The sequence below is a fragment of the Trachemys scripta genome, chromosome 6 (assembly GCF_013100865.1).
Source record: "Trachemys scripta elegans isolate TJP31775 chromosome 6, CAS_Tse_1.0, whole genome shotgun sequence".
NCBI lineage: Eukaryota > Metazoa > Chordata > Testudines > Emydidae > Trachemys > Trachemys scripta.
The window spans coordinates 51,637,986-51,656,583 of NC_048303.1; the positions used below are offsets into that span (position 1 = coordinate 51,637,986).

General features: G+C 42.3%; 1 protein-coding gene and 2 non-coding genes across 3 annotated transcripts; all 3 read left to right on the plus strand.

Moving 5' to 3' along the window:
• The first annotated feature begins 837 nt into the window (after positions 1-837).
• LOC117879471 (cytochrome c oxidase subunit 7C, mitochondrial) lies at positions 838-8,124 on the plus strand. The gene is made up of 3 exons (XM_034774679.1): positions 838-1,024; positions 3,106-3,251; positions 8,019-8,124. Exons 1-2 carry the CDS (start codon positions 950-952, stop codon positions 3,220-3,222), a joined length of 192 nt encoding a protein of 63 aa, XP_034630570.1. The 5' UTR covers positions 838-949; the 3' UTR covers positions 3,223-3,251; positions 8,019-8,124.
• Positions 1,583-1,646, plus strand: LOC117879702. Its single transcript, XR_004646357.1, has one exon. It is a non-coding gene; the product is annotated as a small nucleolar RNA Z39 (small nucleolar RNA).
• Positions 3,606-3,660, plus strand: LOC117879703. The gene has a single exon (XR_004646358.1). It is a non-coding gene; the product is annotated as a small nucleolar RNA Z39 (small nucleolar RNA).
• Positions 8,125-18,598: the final 10,474 nt, after the last annotated feature.

Below are 18,598 nucleotides of genomic sequence, written 5' to 3' on the forward strand. Positions count from 1 at the left end.
AGGTATGCCCATCCAGTCTTATTTATTTTAGTGGTATTTTATAGGTGTAAATTTATAGTGGACTTTAGCCTTATGTCCATTATAATCCTTTTACCACTCACCATCCTGCAAACAAGACCAATGTTACACACATTTATGTGATGTTGAAAGTGTTTTTTTTTTAAATAACAGACTCATTTTGCCTTCTGTTTTCTGAGCCTGTAGAGTCCCCTTTGGTCACATATTCAAGTTTTTCCTCCATAATCTTGAGGCTACAAACTGATTGGTTGTTTTATATTTTTATTGTACTTAGTTTTTGTCTTTTTAAGGAAAGCTCACAGTCTTGACTTGCATCCGAAGAAGTGGGCTATAGCCCACGAAAGCTTATGCTCTAATAAATTTGTTAGTCTCTAAGGTGCCACAAGTACTCCTGTTCTTTTTGCGGATACAGACTAACAGGGCTGCTACTCTGAAACCAGTCTTGACTAATCACATGACTCCAGGACCTGAAGCTTTGTTGCAGGAATTGAGCCAAGCATTGGCAACTCTGGAGCCTAGGGGCCCTAGACCTCAGGCGATCTCTGCAGAGCTCTCAGGAGGTGATGCCAACGTTTGCTCTGTGCCACTCCCCAGGAACATCTCCTAGTGACAGGGGAACAGCCTTTTAACCCGGGAGGCGGTGAAGTTTCTCCTGCTGCCAGGCAGTGCCGATCCTCTTTGAAGGGCAGGGACAGTATGGAGCTCAAGCCTGCGCTTGAGTCACGCGACCTCCCCGCAAGGCTGGTGGCGCCTGGAACTACAATTCCCATGCTGCTGCGGGACAGCGGGAACTCGGCGGCCACCGTCCCGCACTGTATCCCATAAGGCCCCACGGCGCCAGTGTTCTTGTAAGCGCAGCGGCTAGGGAAGGAAGGTCGTGAAGGAGACAGAGGCCCTCAGTCGCGCGCCGACCCGTTCCCGCTCCGGCGCCATGTTGGGTGCCACTGTCCGCCGCTTCGCTACCTCCGCCATCCGCAGGTCCCACTATGAGGACGGGCCGGGAAAGGTAACGGCGCGGGGGGGCCGGGGCTGGCCCGTCACTGCCCGGCGCCGAGGCCTGCGGGTCACAGGCGCGGCAGGGGGGAGCGGCACCTCCCGGCCAGGGCCTGGGCTGACTTGCGGGGAGCGAACGGCGATCGTGCGTTAAACGAGCCCTTGAGGCGTGTGAACCCGCAGGGGCCGAGCAGCCGTGGGACTCCCCCCACACAAGAGCCTCCTGGCGCGTCCGGTAGGGGATTTTCCTGGCGCTCTGGTAGGTTTCAATTCCTGCCTTCGGGAGACTGGCCGGTTCCCCACCCCCGGAGGCGAGTTCTCCCCCGTCCCTAACCCCTCAGCCCCCTACGAGTGGGTGTCTGGTCCCCACAGTGACCGTGGAAGACTCAGAGCCGGCTCCAGCGTTCACAGCACGTAATGACCCGGTTTTGTCTGACTCCTGTGGCGCCGGGGCTTTCTGGCAGGGAGGGCCTTTGCCTCCTCCCGTCGGATTTCTGTCAGCAGCCATGATGGGATCGTGTCCTTGTCATGCCTCTGCCTTTCTTCTTCTCAAACTCCTCCTGCCCCAGTGGTACAAATGATGTGAACACAACAGTATGAGAAAATCAATGATACTGTAAACGCTTTCTGATGTACCAGATTGTACTTTCCTTTCAAAGTAGAGCGATCAAATGTGTCTGAACATCTGTGTTGGTTAGGGTTACCATATTGCCACAATCAAAAAAGAGGATGGGGGGGGAGCCCTGCCTTGTCCCCATCCACTCCCTCCCACTTCCCACCCCCTGACTGCCCCCCTCAGAACCCCAACCCCCTTGCTTCTTGTCCCTTATCTGCCCCTACCCTTATCCACTGGCATGGGTAGCAGGGTTGTAGAAATTTTGGTGGTGCCCAGAACCCACCCACCCCACCTGCCTAAGGCTTTGGGAGGGGAGTTGGGTGGGGGGGAGGAGGTCTGGGGTGCAGGTCCTGGGCTAGGGATTAGGGTGCAGGCTCTGGGCTGGGGCAGGGGGTGGATGTGCAGGAGGGGGTGAGGGGTGCAGGCTCTGGGATGGAGTTTCGGAGTGGGAAGGGGGAGGGAGTTTGGCGATAGGAGGGGATGCAGGGGTGAGGGCTGTGGGTCTGAGAATGAGGGGTTTAGGGATGGAGCAGAGGATTAGGGTGTGGGGGATTAGGGCTCTGGCTGGGGATGAGGGGTTCATGATGCAGCAGCGGGCTCAGGGCTGGGGCAGAGGATTAGGGTGCAGGGGGATGAGGGCTGTGGCTGAGGGATTTGGGGCATTGGAGAGGCTTGGGGCTAGGGTGGAAGGGCAGGGTAAGGGCAGCCTGTCTTCCTATTAGTGGATGGGGGATGCTAGGACCCGGGGACAGCAGACAGCAGTTGCTGCTGGCTCTGGCAGTACAAGCAGGCAAGGGAGAGGCAGGCAGGGGGGGAACGTGCGGCGGGAGGGTGGCAGGTGGAGGCTGGGGACCCATCCACTCCCTGACTGTCCCCCTCCCCCCCCCCGACTCCCCTTACCATTCTGGCTCCACGTGTAGGCAAAACACGCTGCCCACTGGGTCAGTTTGTGTGTTACACAAGGCTGCAGATAGAGGGAGGGGGGGAGCAGGAGAGGACTCTAGCTGCTGGAGGCCAATGGGAGCGGCTCAATCGGCCCAGCCGCCCAATCAGCAGCCGCACTCTGCATAGGAGGGGGAGAAAAACCCAGACATTTTAACCTTGTTACCAATTCCTCCTGGACAGCTATTTAGGGGAAATACGGAAGGATGGTAACCCTAGTGTTGGAGGCATTTTGCAAACTACTTGGTTAGCCTATATTCTCCTTCTCTTTCTGAGAAGGTTAGCTATTAAAGTACCAAGTTTATATGTTAATACTTCATTTATTCTCTCCCTCCCCCTTCCCCCCCAACTACCTGTCAAGATTTCTTTCAGTAAATGGGAATCATGTTTCACTTGTGCTATTTGTTTATAAAGGCAGATGCACAAAATGTTAGATGAAGTGTTTTGGAAAAAAGGAGTAAGCATACCTTTATAAAGCTCATCTAGAACGTGAGTTCATTGATGGAATATTGTGAACAAACTCTCGTCTTTTCTAGAACATCCCGTTTTCTGTAGAAAACAAATGGCGGCTACTAGGATTAATGGTAGTGTTCTTCGGAAGTGGGTTTGCCTTGCCTTTCATTGTAGTAAGGCACCAGCTGCTCAAGAAATGAAGAGGACAAGCTTTAATTCCTATAAAAAGGTAACTGATTCTGACAGTTTGTTTAACTCTTCCCCTTCTTCCCCTCCCCCCCCCCCCTCCCCCCCCGGAGTCTATGAACCAACTGTGCTTCTTATAAAGTCTAAAAATTAAATTTTGACCAGAACAGTTTGTGTGTCACTAGCTAGTTATTCCAGATGTGGGTATAATTTTGGTGTTCATCATTGGGCCCTGGTGGTGGAGTAGGGGATACAATGATCATTTGATTAAAAAAATTATAACATTGCTAATGACTTTATACTCTTCAATAAGTGACAGCATTTCTCTAACAAGTGAAAGAAGGAGTGCATCATATCATCTCATTGCTCATGTATACCACTTATCAGGGTCTCTGACACACATTTGAACAAATCAGGATGAATAACTGATACTGTAAATATTTTCTGATGTGCCAATTATTTGATTTGGCCATGGTTAACACCCTCTAGAATGTAAACTAATTTGGCCATTAAAAATACACCATCTAGAATGTAAACAAAAGAAGAAACATTTTATTCTTTAGTTAAAACAAACTTAACCATTTAAGAAACCGGTCTTGTCTGGCCTTGGATTCTGTTCACCTAGTCTGATCTTCATAATACAGGCCAGAGAACTTCCCCCAAAATAATTCTTAGAGCATCTCTCTTTGGAAAAACATCCAATCTTTTTTTAAAAATGGCCAGTGGTGGAGAATCCACCACAACCCTTGATGAATTGTTCCAATAGCTAATTACACTCTTAAAAATGTATGCCTTGTTTCCAGTCTGAAATTATTTAGCTTCAACATCCAGCCGTTGGATTGTTATACCTTTCTCTGCTGGATTCATAGATTCTAGGACTGGAAAGGACCTCGAGAGGTCATCAAGTCCAGTCCCCTACCCGCATGGCAGGACCAAATACTGTTTAAACCATCCATGATAGACATTTATCTAACCTACTCTTAAATATCTCCACAGATGGAGATTCCACAACCTCCCTAGGCAGTTTATTCCAGTGTTTAACCACCCTGACAGTTAGGAACTTTTTCCTAATGTCCAACCTAGACCTCCCTTGCTGCAGTTTAAGCCCATTGCTTCTTGCTCTATCCTTAGAGGCTAAGGTGAACAAGTTCTCTCCCTCCTCCTTATGACACCCTTTTAGATAACTGAAAACTGCTATCATGTCCCCTCTCAGTATTCTCTTTTCCAAACTAAACAAACCCAATTCTTTCAGCCTTCCTTCATAGGTCATGTTCTCAAGACCTTGAATTATTCTTGTTGCTCTTCTCGGGACCCTCTCCAATTTCTCCACATCTTTCTTGAAATGCAGTGCCCAGAACTGGACACAATACTCCAGCTGAGGCCTAACCAGAGTAGAGCGGAAGAATGACTTCTCGTGTCTTGCTCACAACACACCTGTTAATACATCCCAGAATCATGTTTGCTTTTTTGCAAGAGCATCACACTGTTGACTCATATTTAGCTTGTGGTCCACTATCACCCCTAGATCCCTTTCTGTCGTACTCCTTCCTAGACAGTCTCTTCCCATTCTGTATGAGTGAAACTGATTGTTCCTTCGTAAGTGGAGCACTTTGCATTTGTCTTTGTTAAACTTCATCCTGTTTACCTCAGCCCATTTCTCCAATTTGTCCAGATCATTTTGAATTATGACCCTGTCCTCCAAAGCAGTTGCAATCCCTCCCAGTTTGGTATCATCCGCAAACTTAATAAGCGTACTTTCTATGCCAGTATCTAAGTCATTAATGAAGATATTGAACAGAGCCGGTCCCAAAACAGACCCCTGCGGAACCCCACTGGTTATGCCTTTCCAGCAGGATTGGGAACCATTAATAACTACTCTCTGAGTACGGTTATCCAGCCAGTTATGCACCCACCTTATAGTAGCCCCATCTAAATTGTATTTGCCTAGGTTATCGATAAGACTATCATGCGAGACCGTATCAAATGGCTTACTAAAGTCTAGGTATACCACATCCACCGCTTCTCCCTTATCCACAAGACTCGTTATTCTATCGAAGAAAGCTATCAGATTGGTTTGACGTGATTTGTTCTTTACAAATCCATGCTGGCTGTTCCCTATTACCTTACCACCTTCCAAGTGTATGCAGATGATTTCCTTAATTACTTGCTTCATTATCTTCCCTGGCACAGAAGTTAAACTAACTGGTCTGTAGTTTCCTGGGTTGTTTTTATTTCCCTTTTTATAGATGGGCACTATATTTGCCCTTTTCCAGTCTTCTGGAATCTCTCCTGTCTCCCATGATTTTCCAAAGATAATAGCTAGAGGCTCAGATACCGCCTCTATTAACTCCTTGAGTATTCTAGGATGCATTTCATCAGGCCCTGGTGACTTGCAGGCATCTAATTTTTCTAAGTGATTTTTAACTTGTTTTTTTTTTATTTTATCTGCTAAACCTTCCCCCTTCCCATTAGCATTCACTATGTTAGGCATTCCTTCAGACTTCTCGGAGAAGACCGAAACAAAGAAGTCATTAAGCATCTCTGCCATTTCCAGGTTTCCTGTTACTGTTTCTCCCTCTTCACTAAGCAGTGGGCCTACCCTGTCTTTGGTCTTCCTCTTGCTTCTAATGATTGAAGAGTAGTTATTAAATTTCTTCCCCATAAAGGTACTTGGACTAATCAAGTCACCCCTAAACCTTCTCTTTGTTAATCTAAATAAATGGAGCTTCTTAAGTCTCTCACTATAAGGCATAAGATATTACATTACCGATTCCCTCCTCTTCCTCCCCCTTCTTCACGTAAGTACTGGTTTACTATTTTCCCTTTGGAGTAAGAGCACTAAAATTGCTCCCAAAGAAAACTATATTAATACAGAAATGCAGTACACACCTTTGCAAGCAGATTGGTTTCATCAACACTTACATCCAGTTTTTTTAAACATCTCTCTTCTGTAACTTCAGAACCAAAACTTTGTTTGGAATAGTTTGGTTTCTCTCTTCTTTCCCCCCCCCCCCCCCCACCCCCCCAGGTTCTGATTTCTAATCTATACACCAGGAATAATCAATTTTTTGTCAAGGTCCAGATTTCTTGGTCAGGGCTAGACTCCAGAGAAGATACAAAAACAATAATAAAAGATTTTTGCAGTCCATTCAAAAGCATCTGGCTGTCTAGATTTGGCCTGCGATCTACCTATTGACTATACCTGCTATACACTCTTCCTCTTTAAAAGAGGTCTGTGATTGGCACTTCAACTAATTCAGCAACAAGCTCGACACCATTAGTGAATTTGGCAACATTCCAAAAGATTGAAAGTGTGCAAATGCATCAGTATTCAAGAGCCAAATGGGATGATGTGGATAATGAGGGATTCAATCAAGAGTTTAAAGCCGAGATGAGCAAACTATGGCCCACGGGCCACATCCGGCCCACAGGACCATCCTGCCTGGTCCCTGAGCTCCCGGCAAGGGAGGCTAGCTCCCGGTCCTTCCGCCACAGTCCCCCGCCCCCGCAGCCTCAGCTCGCTGTGCCGCCAGCGCTGTGGCCCACCGCTCCTGCCGGGGAACAGGGGTGGTTGGATAGGGGGTGGAGTCCCAGGGGGCGGTTAGGAATGGTGGTGTGGATAGGGATCAGAGCAGTTAGGGATTAAGGAGCAGGGTGGGTTGGATGGGTCGGGGGTTCTGAGGGGAGCGGGAAGTGGGAGGGAGCGGATAGGGGGCGGGGGCCAGGCTGTTTGGGGAGGCACAGCCTTTCCTACCCAGTCCTCCATACAGTTGCGCAACCCCGATGTGGCCCTCGGGCCAAAAGTTTGCCCGTCCCTGATTTAAAGGGTGGGGAATATAATGCCTAATCAACATGGCTTATGGAAAATAGATCTTGTCGTTGCAAAGAGTAAAATGAAGCTTGACATGTTTAGTTGATAAAGGTAATTGTATAGTTGTAATACATTCTTATACACTGTAAACTTCATCTTACTAACTCCTATTGTTATAGCGATAGGAGCCCTAATCACAGGATCCTATTGTGCTAGGTACTGTACAAACAACAAAAAGATGGTTGCTGCCCTAAACAGCTTAATTTGTAATACTGTATTATATAGCACTAGAGTACTGCATCCATTCCTGGTTTCTGCATTTTTAAAAGGGTTCCAAAACATTGGAGAGGGAACAGAAAAGATCACAAATGATTCAAGGGCTAGAAAATTGCTTAGTGATACAAAAGGAATTCAAACTGTTTAGTTTATCGAGAATGAGAGGTGACTTGATTAGTATAAGTACCTTTTTATGGGGAGAAATACAGGGTACTAAAAGGCTTCCTCCCTCCTCCCCTGCAGAGAAAGGCATAGTGAGAACCCATGGCTGGTCATGTTAAGCTAGACAAATTCAAATTGAAAATACTTCACAGGAAGTGACTAACCACTAGAACAAATTATCATGGGAAGTAGTGGATTCTCATTCTCTCTCTCTCTCAATGTAGTCAAATCAAGACTGGATTCCTTTCTGGAAGATGTGCTTTAAGTCAAACGAGTTTATTGACTCAGTGCTAGAAAAACTGTGAAATTCTATGGCATGTTCGGTCATCATACTAAATCTAATGGTGACTCTTGCCCTTAATCTATGTATCTATTTTACAATATACCCAAGAAATGTAGTGTTGAAGTGCATTCAAATATAGACCAGCTCCTGATCTGCCAAAGGCTCCGTGCATAAAGTTCAACATGTGCCTAAGTTCTTGGCGTCAGACACATTTTAATACTGATCTTGGAAGAGGTGATGTACATTCTAATTGTTCATTCTGTTACTCTTTCTTGCAGACTTGCGGTGGAATATTGCCTGTAGAGCAACTGGTCTTTTCATGGAACAAAGGACAAAGAGATCTACCACACTGGATGTGTTTATAAATAAAAGCTTATCTGAATATTTGGGATGATGTCTTCTGTCAAACTATCAAATGGTTCTGAGCACTGAGGCTTATGCTGTAGCTTACTATGTAACAGCAACTTTTTACACCAAGCTTAAACAGATGAGCCTTTTGGCACAGGAAAAATGTAGTGATAGCATGCTATCTCTTAGCACTAGCAAAATGAAACTGTCCTCTATGCTGAATTGAGTGGTTAAGAATCTAGATTCTTGTTCTTCAAGAATCTGTCTTTTGTACCATTAAAGTAACTGTTTTAGAAACAACTCTTGCAGAGTCTGACTTTAGTTTCTCTCTTCAGGGACATGTGAGTTGAAGCAAACTAAGTGCTTACCAGGTTGGAGTCCTCATAAAAGTGTGATTTAGAAATGAGGAATCTGGGAGAGCTGGCACTAGTATCAGGGCCTAGGCAGTTGGACTGTGCCGGTCTCAACTCTCAGGAGGGAGCTCTCCAGAAAGAAAATCTGAATCCTGAAACTACCTAGAAACAGTGCCTGGACTCTGTTCAGACTCAGGAGAGCATAAAAGCATGTGGGTCCAATAGGTGGAACCTAAACACTGCAGCCTTGTGACTGTCTAGAAGCTGGGAGAGCTTGACCAGAGCTGTGACATCCTAGTCTAGGGCAGATGAGCTTTTGCCACTCATTCAGAACTCCTCTTCCTCAGTATATGATTAGGTCTATGGTTCAACTGGCCTGGGCCATTCTGCACCCTAAAGCCTCCACAACTTTTGTATTTAAATTCTGATTTTTAGATGAGCCAGTAAATGAGGATTCTTAAACAAGTATGACCCTTCCTGAAGGTTTTGGTTAGATGGTTGCTTTCAAGTTTGGTAAGATGTCAGCACAATAGCTGTCAAGTTCCCTAAACTCATTAGGGGATGTTTTGAAGACAGTGGATCTGCTGCACCAAAACTTGTTTAATGCTGGGATGTGATAACAGGTGTGTGAATAGGAATTGCTTGCTGGTTATGGGGGGGTGGGGGAATGGTCATTAGGACCCATCAGGGAAGGGTGATGTGGCTTACTTCCTCCTGATGTTGTCTTTGCTGCCAACATCCAAATCTCAGAGCACCTCCTCCCATTCTTCTGTTTGCATGGTGCTCAGCTCTTAGGGGGAGCTATGTTACGCCTGAGCTAACTGCTGAATGGGTGGGAAGGTGGAAAACATCCCTAGCAGCATTCCTCGTGCTAGATCTGTACAGCCAGCAGCAGTAACACCCACCAGCATCATTTGTGAGGACTTACAACTCTCAGCACCTTTCACAATCTTCAGTACTTATCCCCCAGGCTTAGCCTCCCCAAAACCACCTATGGCAGCAAAGGATTTTGGTAGGTCACAGAAACAACCTGGATAGTTTGTGGGTGTATGGTTGGTTTTGTTTTGTGTTTTTGTTTTTGTTTTTTAAGGCTAAAAACCACTGTGCTAGATTACGTGAAAGTGAAGTATGCCATTATACTAGGGTTGCCACCTCCACAATTGTCCTGAAGTCATGACAAATTAGATTGTCATGTGACGAAACCTCCAGGAATACATCAGACCAAAATTGGTAACCCTAGATTATATGGATATCATGTCCACTAACTTTGAGTGTAAATTTTTGTGGGGCCAATGGGAGATACTAAGGCCTGACTTTAAGAAGTGATGAGCATCCACAGCTCCCATGGACATTAATGGAGTCAACACTCCTGACAATCAGGTCCTAGGTCTCTCAGTTTGCACAACTAAAATGAATGGAAAATTGGAGTGAAAGCTTGACCTTATAAAAATCAAAGACAAAACTCACTGACTTCGAATGGAGTCATACTATCCTCCTTGAAAATTGGACTAAAAACTCTTCTGTATCAGTCTTCACCACAGTGGTTAACAGGGAAACTCTGCCCAACGTGTTTAAAAAAAAAAAAAAAAAGTTGCTAAAGGGGTAGGGAATAATCTTGAAAATATTCCATTATATAACTAAATCCTGTGCCCTTATTTGGAATACTGTGTGCAATTTTTGTCACCATGTAAAAAGAATATACTAGACAAAAATGATTTTATGCATAGAAAGACTAGGCTATGAGGAATGCTTAAAAGATGAGGATTATTTGGCTTTACAAAGTAGACAAATTAGAGGGGATATGATAGCAATATATAGAATTTTAGACCTGTAAGAGATTTTGAGAGGTCATCTGTTCCATTTCTCTCTCCCCCCCCCCCCCCCCCCCCAAATGCTGAGGTAGAGGACCAAGTACACCTAGACCATATCTGACAGTTGTTTGTCCAAACTATTTAACCTCCCATGATGGGGATTCCACAACTTCCCTTGGAAGCCTATTCCAGAGTTTAACTACACCTATAGTTAGAAAGATTTTCCTAATGTCTAACCTAAATCTCACTTGCTGCAGATTAAACCCATTACTTCTGGTGGACATGGAGAACAATTGAGCACAATCCTCTATAACAGCTCTTACCATATTTGAAGATTTATCAGGTTCCCCCTTCTTGTCAAGACTAAATCTGCCCAGTTTTTTTTAGTCTTTTCTCATAGGTCTGATTTTCTAAACCTTTTTATCACTCTCCTCTTGGTTCTTTTCAATTTGTTCACATCTTTCTTAAAGATGTACAGTCATGAATGTTATAAGATCAATAAGACATTTGTTCCTATGAAATTCAATTAAATATGAACACATTTGAAAAAAATAAAATGCTTTTTTATTTTTAAACAAAAACAAAACATACCCCCTGTAGAACTCATTGCTACCAGATATTACTGAAACAAAAGTCTCAGTAAAGGATTAAGCATTTTATATGGATAATAGGTACATAGTTGGTGCTTAATTTGTAATGAAAGATCTGCCAGGGCTCAAGCACTTTTTTTACATTCATAACTGATGCAGCAAGCCCAGAGGTGCCAGGGCTATGAAGTGCCAAGGCTCAGCACTGACAAATTAAGCTCTGTATATAATCACATTTTATGCTAGCTAAAATAAACATTTACAAGGGATATACATCCTGATGTAAGAGATAAGACAGGCACTGTGGCTAAGAAGAAACTCCCATCGTAAGATTATTATTCCATAATTGTCCATTATGGAAGTTTTAACTCTTGTTCTGAAGCAGAGCTGGTTGGGAATTTTCCATGAGAGTGATTTTCCAGTTGAGAATGCAGTTACTGTAAAATCAAAACAGATTTTCCAAACAAAAATGAAAAAATATATTTTCTAGTGGATAAAGTGAAATGGAACACAGTAAAACCTGCCTTAGAGACCACCTCCACATTTCAAAATCAAAAGTGTTCAGAATTTGTGTTGCAGAAAAATGTCAAAATCTCAATATTTCATCCTGATTTGGAATGAAAACAAATGTTGAAGTGTCAGAATTTCCCATGGGATGGAAGTTCTGAATTTCACTCATTTTTACTCTGAAGCATCTGGTATTGTGTACTGTTGGAGACAGGCCACTGGACTAGATGGACTACTGTTCTGAGCTAATGTGGTAATTCCTATGTAATTAATATGAAAAATGTGAGTACATAATGAACTTGAATTGAGATTTCTTACAGTTACTGACAGTACTGAGAGGTAGGATGTTGCCCTAAATTATATTTTGGACAATAAATACTTTCAAAGTTAAATTTTTTTCATAATGAATGACATTTTCCAACATAAATATTGAAGTATCTTGCATTCCTTACTTTGGTCTTCACTAGGGTGTCTGTTTATGTTTGGTTTTGAGAATGATATAACAATGAGGAGCTAACATGAAACAGGTCTGATGTGACATTTTATAAACAAACTGGGCACAAGTGAGAAATATGAAAGTTGAGATGTGGTTGTTATGACAACCAAATTAGAAGCAGTTCTTGCTGGACATAAGTGAAGCGGTAACATGAAAGTTATTTTCATTCTTTAAAGACAAAGGTCATAGTTGTAGCATTTTACTCTGGCTGCTTTTTCAAAATCCCACTATTAATAAGAGTAATGCCATTGGATATCCTAAATACTTTCAGCTAGAATTGTTAAGAAAAGATTGAAAGAACATGAATACCAAGACAGTGTTTTCTGTATATAAGGAAGGCAAATCTTATCCTTATTTTAAGGATAAAGAAATGAAGGTTCAGACAGGCCAAATGATTCAACCAATTTCATTCAGGACATCTGTAAAAGAGCTAAGAAGAACTCAGAAGCCCTGTGTTTTAGTCATAAGACTGTCCATCCTCCCTTGGCTGGAGTATTCTAAATAATGGTAAGAAATGTTTGTAATCTTAATTACATATTTGAAAACTTTCAGGTTCTGAAAGTTACATTACATTGTCACCAACACAAAATTTGAAATCAAACCGGGCAGAGAGATAGAACACCACATCTGCATACAGCCATTTGATGCATCATAAGTAAGTCTCCAAAAGATTATACTTAATGGAAGAAGGTGTAAAGACGAGCTGGGTGAGCACCACATTGCTTCAGTGAGTGATTTTATAAAATTAGGGAAATGCATAGACAACCCGAAGTCAGTTCAGACTCTAAAAAGGCTTGGAAGGGTCTCGAGTCTCAGAAACTACATATTAGCCCAGGGGCATTACAAGCATTCATTTTTCTATAGTGACAATGACAATAAGACCCACTATGCAAACAGGGTACATGCCACTCAGCTTTGTTATTACAACAGAAACAAAAAACCTGAAGGGTGAGATGCTACAGCTTGGTCATACCCTATTATAGCAGTAGGAAATGTTAGGGGCAAATTTGTTAATAGCTGACTCCTGCAATCTGTGAATCCCTGCTTCTGACAGATTTTCTAACCAGCTTATGTTTCCTCTTACTGTAGCCCAGGAGATGGACATTAGTAGCTGTCTGGAACAATACAGCATTGCATTTAAATACATTTAAAATAATAGTATTTGATGGAATTAATGAGAATTGCTGTTCCATTTTTTGTTTAAACATTCCATGAATAGTTAAGTACTTTTCTTACTTACTTACTTTTTTCATTAGTTATGTAGAGAGCATGGAAGAACAAGCAGCACTTTGAAAAATGTCACAGTATATAAATAGCACTTCTGAGAACATTACTAAAGTTCTACTGAACTGCAAAACCAACAAGTTAGTGGTGAAGATAATGAAGATGCAGGCAAGAGAAGAAGATGTAAAAATCAAGGCAAAAGGCCAATAAAATTACTTCTGTAAAGAACTGCAATGTTGCAGTTCATGAAATTTTACCATGATTTTATTGCGAGTCTCACAATATTTTTCGTAGAACCCCAGCTCCTGTTGTTAAATAATTTTGTGAGAATCTCAGTTTTCTCTTTTTCATTTTAGCCCTCTTGGTTGTGAAGAAAAGCTTGAAAGTGTGACCTGAGTGCACCTTGAAAGTGTGACCTGAGTGAGGCTCAGAAACCAGAAGAAAATTAAAAAGAACTCCAAATTTATTATTTTTTTAAAAGTATGATTTTTCAAGCCCATAATCTCATGATTTTTTTGAGGCTTGACTAATGATTTCTGAATGCTTGAGGTTGGCATATTGGAACTGTAGACCTCACTAGAAATAGCACTAGTCCAGTGTTTCTCAAACTGGGGCCGCCACTTGTGTAGGGAAAGCCCCTGGCGGGCCAGGCCGGTTTGTGTACCTGCCCCGTCCGCAGGTCCAGCTGATTGTGGCTCCCATTGGCCGCAGTTCGCCGCTGCAGGACAATGGGAGCTGCTGGAAGCGGCGATCAGTACGTCCCTCAGCCCGTGCTGCTTCCAGCAGCCCCCATTGGCCTGGCCAGTGGGAGCTGCGATCGGCCAGACCTGCGGACGGGGCAGGTAAACAAACCGGCCCGGCCTGCCAGGGGCTTTCCCTACACAAGCGGCAGCCCCAGTTTGAGAAACACTGTACTAGTCTCACTTTATCTCTCTTGACCCAATGAATTTCTTTGATGACAAAAGGAAGGGTCTCATCAGAAGTGAAGGAAAAACATGGCAGCTATGGACCAGCTGTATTATTAACCATTGATATTTGATAAATTGGGGATTATGTTTAACTAAAACCTCCAGACTTTGCATGGAAATAGTCCTCATTGAGGAGTAGGCTCTACATTTGTGAGGAAAGTAAATATAAAAAAGTTATTGAAATGAATGAGAAATCACTGCTGAGCAGGGCATCTGCTGAGGTTTACAGCAGAACCTAAAGAAGATCTGCCCCCTATAAGATCTCTCAATGCAAAGCTTTTCTGATAGGCCCAAGAGCTGCCACTAGGACAACTTACAGGAAGAGAATTTGAAGTGTCTCAGGAAGTGCACCACCACAGTGCTCCAAAATCACGTAGATTATGTATTTTTCTTTCCTGCTGTTGAAAATGTACCTTCTAATCATCGGACCCCTTTTAAAGTGTTTCAGGTTGAACATCCAAAAACTGAGGTATACAAAGCTACTACCACTTTTGAAAATCTTGGCCTGTATATTTAAAAACATATATTGAGCCCTGTCTCTTAGCCCTGAACACTTTATAGAAATGGTAATATATTGCCTGAAATCCAAAGCTCCTTCCCTTTCAGCAAGAATTATCCTCTGAATCTTCAGTACTCCACTTGTATTGTGAGGGTTGATAGTCCCCAGCACTCTACATGACAGTCCCATTTAACTCCTGGTACTTTACAACCTTCTGTTCTTGCAGAATTCAGAACAGTAAGGCACACTTTACACCTGAGATACAGTAAAACATCTGGTTTCATAGTGTTTCTGTTATTCTCCTAGAGCAGCACAAATTCCCTGTCCTTTTTTCACCAGTTTGCTTCACTATCTTTCTATTACACTGTGTTCCTTCTCTGTGGAAACAACAGACAGTGTAAAACAGTCTAGAAGACTTTTAGGACAAAGTTACATCATGTTCTTAACACTGTAAAGCAAGTATAGCTTTAAAGTACAGTGGCAGTGATGTTATCAGTAAGGTCACATAACAGTTTCCATCCTAAGCCTCTGTTTTAAGCCATTCATAACTGAAATTTACTTTTCATGCTAAAAAATTTCAAGCTTGGACTTTGCCTTAAAATGAATTATTGAGAACAATTTGAACAAAAACCAACATTTGCATATGAACATAATTTAAATATATATATACCATAAAAAATTATTTACAGTAATTTTTTTGACAGATTTACTGTCAAAACAACTAGGGACAGAAAGTAAAAATTTAAGACTAAAATATATCCAACTGATAAGTACCTTTGGATGTAGAGCGGTTAGAAAAAAAAATTGACACAATGTTTTTTGTTGAAAAATGGAGTCCCATCAAAATTGAAACACTTCACAAAATTGTGGTGCTCATACCAAAGTTTTATTGGAGAAAAAGGGTGCTAACAATGCAAAAACATCCCGTGTTGACATTTTCAGTACAAAACATTTCAGTGTATCTTTTTGAAATGACTTTGATTTAATTTTTAAAATTTTGAATATACATTTATATAAAATTTGAAAAATTTGAAATTGAAACAATTATTTTGATTTTATCAAAGCAAAATATTTCAATAGAGAAGGATATCTTTATTTTATTTTATTTTATTTCAGAAAATTTCAGGATTTTCAGGTTTTGTTCCAAACTAGAGTGAAAACAAGTCTCTCAAAATCTGCTGTGAAATGGAATATTTGTTCTCCACTCAGCTCTATTTGGATATATCATTTCCTGTGTATTTTTCTGTACTCTGTATTCTGGCATACCCAGAGTAGTAACAAGAAGTTATATTTGTATCTAAGTTTGTAGAATTGTATTATATTTTATAGAGGAAATAGTATGTGTTCATTTAATTTAGACAACATAATGAATATGCACAAAGTGACAGACCTAAAAATTGCATGAAAAACCTCAATGATGGCATGTCCATGCATGCTTCACTTTGAAATTTAACATTCTTCTAACTTAGTTCTTTGTACGGAATAAATGATGGTTTACATAGCATCACTGTGGTAAATGTACATCTGAATAGAGATACTGTGTAGTTCTTATTTCACTTCTTTGCTAAGGTCTTATATAGGTCTAAATAACTGCAATCATTCTTACATCCCGAATGCTCAACATTCAATGCTCTTGCATTGGCCTTGCTGCTATAACAAGGCATGTGAGTAGAGGAAGATGGGAAATATGTGCTTAGAAAGTAGCAAGAGAAAGCAAAGGAGGTTTGCTGCCAGCAACCAAAGAGATGAGGAAGGAGTTCACACTTGAACCCTCCCACGTGGTACCACTTATTGATTCATATCTAACCTACATGTAAGACCCAAACACTCCTTCATTTGGTGAGACTTAAAGGGTGCATCTACACTTCAAAAAAAACACCCTGTGGCAGCAAGTCTCAGATACTGGATCAACTGATTCAGGCTCACTCTTTGGGACTAAAAATAGAAGTGTAGACATTCCTGCTTGGGCTAGAGCCCGGGCTCTGAAACCCAGCAATGGGGAGGGGGAAGGTCAGATAACAGGAACCAGTTTGGATTCTCTAGTGCACAGCTAGTCATTTAGTTGCTTTCTTTGTAATGTGTAGTAAAAATTTATTATGGTCTGGGACTTCTGTAAGTCATCTTTATGGCACTAGAACATCATCTGTCAAAAAGAAATGACCTTTTCTAAGAACAAAATTTCCCTGCTTATATCTTTCCAAATGTTGATTAAGTTATGTGAGAACAACAAGGAAAACAAGATTTGTCATACTGAAAAGCTGATGAATATGTACTGTAAGGCAACGTCACATTCTCTAATGAATAAACAATTACAGCTGTAATTGTTTGTACATTCCTGCAAATGCCAACAAAATCAAACATCTGTCATGCCAGATGACGAAGCACAACTCATTTAATGTACTTAGCACTCCACTCATCTTGAAAAGGTCACTCGGGCTTTAACAAGCTATACATGGTTAGCCAGCTTTTAGGAAATGAGCGTGTATCTTCCAAAGCATGCAATTTGTATCAGCAATAAAGGTGCTATCATATTTGGCTCACCTTCAAGTGACATATTTGGCTTAAATAACAAATTATAACTGGTGCAATCTGCCTAATGTTTCTGCTGCATGCTTGGATACATTCAAACCTGTTCTATTATTTTTTATAATTTCTGTAGAAGACACGCCCAGAGTCCGCAGTTAGAATCAGGCCCCAGCGTGCATGGCTTCATACAAGCACACAGGAAGACAGGGTCCCAGTGAACTAACAGACTAAGAGAACACACATACAATTCTATTCTATATTCAATATCAGTAAACACAATCTATTCTTTTACGGCTCAGTTGTGACTTTTAGCCACGGGCCATTAAGGCTGATCTGTAAGGGGTGTACCACACCATGCCATAGATTAATATATCAGACTCCCCCGGCCTGCACTGGAACCTAGTGGGACTTGGAAATGGTGGAGTCTTGCCTCCTCCCTATCCCCTTTGGCGTGACTTACTCCCACAGAAGTCCTAGGAAGGCACAGCCAACATGTAGTTGTGTGCAGTTGTCTCCCTTCTGCCCTTGTGCGTCTATAATGGGAAACAGATTTTTTTGTAAAAAACATTGTTGATGGCCCATGTCACTCCCCTGTGTTCTATCAGTGATGTCAATAAGAGAGCTGTTAATGCTACACTAGTGCAAAAGCAGGGTGTGGGTGGTGGTACAATTAATCTAACCTGTACATAAGAAGAGTAGATATTACCAAGTGCCAATAGTGCATGCTAGCCTAATAAACTGGTTCTGTTCTTACCTGAATAAAGGAAGCTAATCCTCAAAGACACCATTATATAAGAGATCAGATTGGTTCCCAGCCTACATTGGCAAGCTACAGTTACCACAGATGCACAAATCACTTAAGCCTTTAGACTGATGGGAGCTGGCCAATGCCACTACCTCCTCCCCTGCTCCCTGCCCAAGTGCATGATTCCCAAGATAGTTCAGGGAGCTGGTCCAATGACTACATCCAGAAGCTTCAGACTAATAGGGCAATATTCTAACGCACCTCATATAAGATAGTTTTGAAGTAATTTAGAAGTGAAAACACCTTCTAAAAATGCCATGGTCTCCCACCTTTCTTTTTGCAGTCTATCGAGGTTGTTTTCTGGTACACAGCAGGAAAGTCTGAAGCCCAAAGGAGGGTAATACTGTACTACTTTGCATTTAGAGAACTATTTTCATCCTAAAGGATTACAAATCACTTTATGGACTGTGGATTTGATTCACTCCTGCTGGTGCAGGTGTTGGGGTCCACTAGGCATAGCTACCAGGTAACTCGGGAGAGTGGAAGGCCACAAGTGCCGATGAAGCTCTTTTGCTCTGGGCCTATCTGAACCCCCAAACTCCATCTTGGGAACTCTCACCTACTTCTATGCTAACTGCTTACATGCTCTGAAGTAGGTTGAAGCAGAAATGTAATGTCAGCTTTTTAGCAGATGGCTGCAGTTTCACTCACACTAGCAGAAATAATAGAGATAAGAAGCGGGGTAGTTAGTTTGCAGGCGTCTAACTCAAGGTCGCAAAGACTGAGAAAGTTTT

Excerpts from the sequence above, each read along its gene's own strand:
- LOC117879471 (XM_034774679.1), top strand. The coding sequence starts at position 950 with ATGTTGGGTGCCACTGTCCGCCGCTTCGCTACCTCCGCCATCCGCAGG. Across the intron at positions 1,025-3,105 it reads ATGAGGACGGGCCGGGAAAG|AACATCCCGTTTTCTGTAGA; the intron begins GTAACGGCGCGG and ends CGTCTTTTCTAG.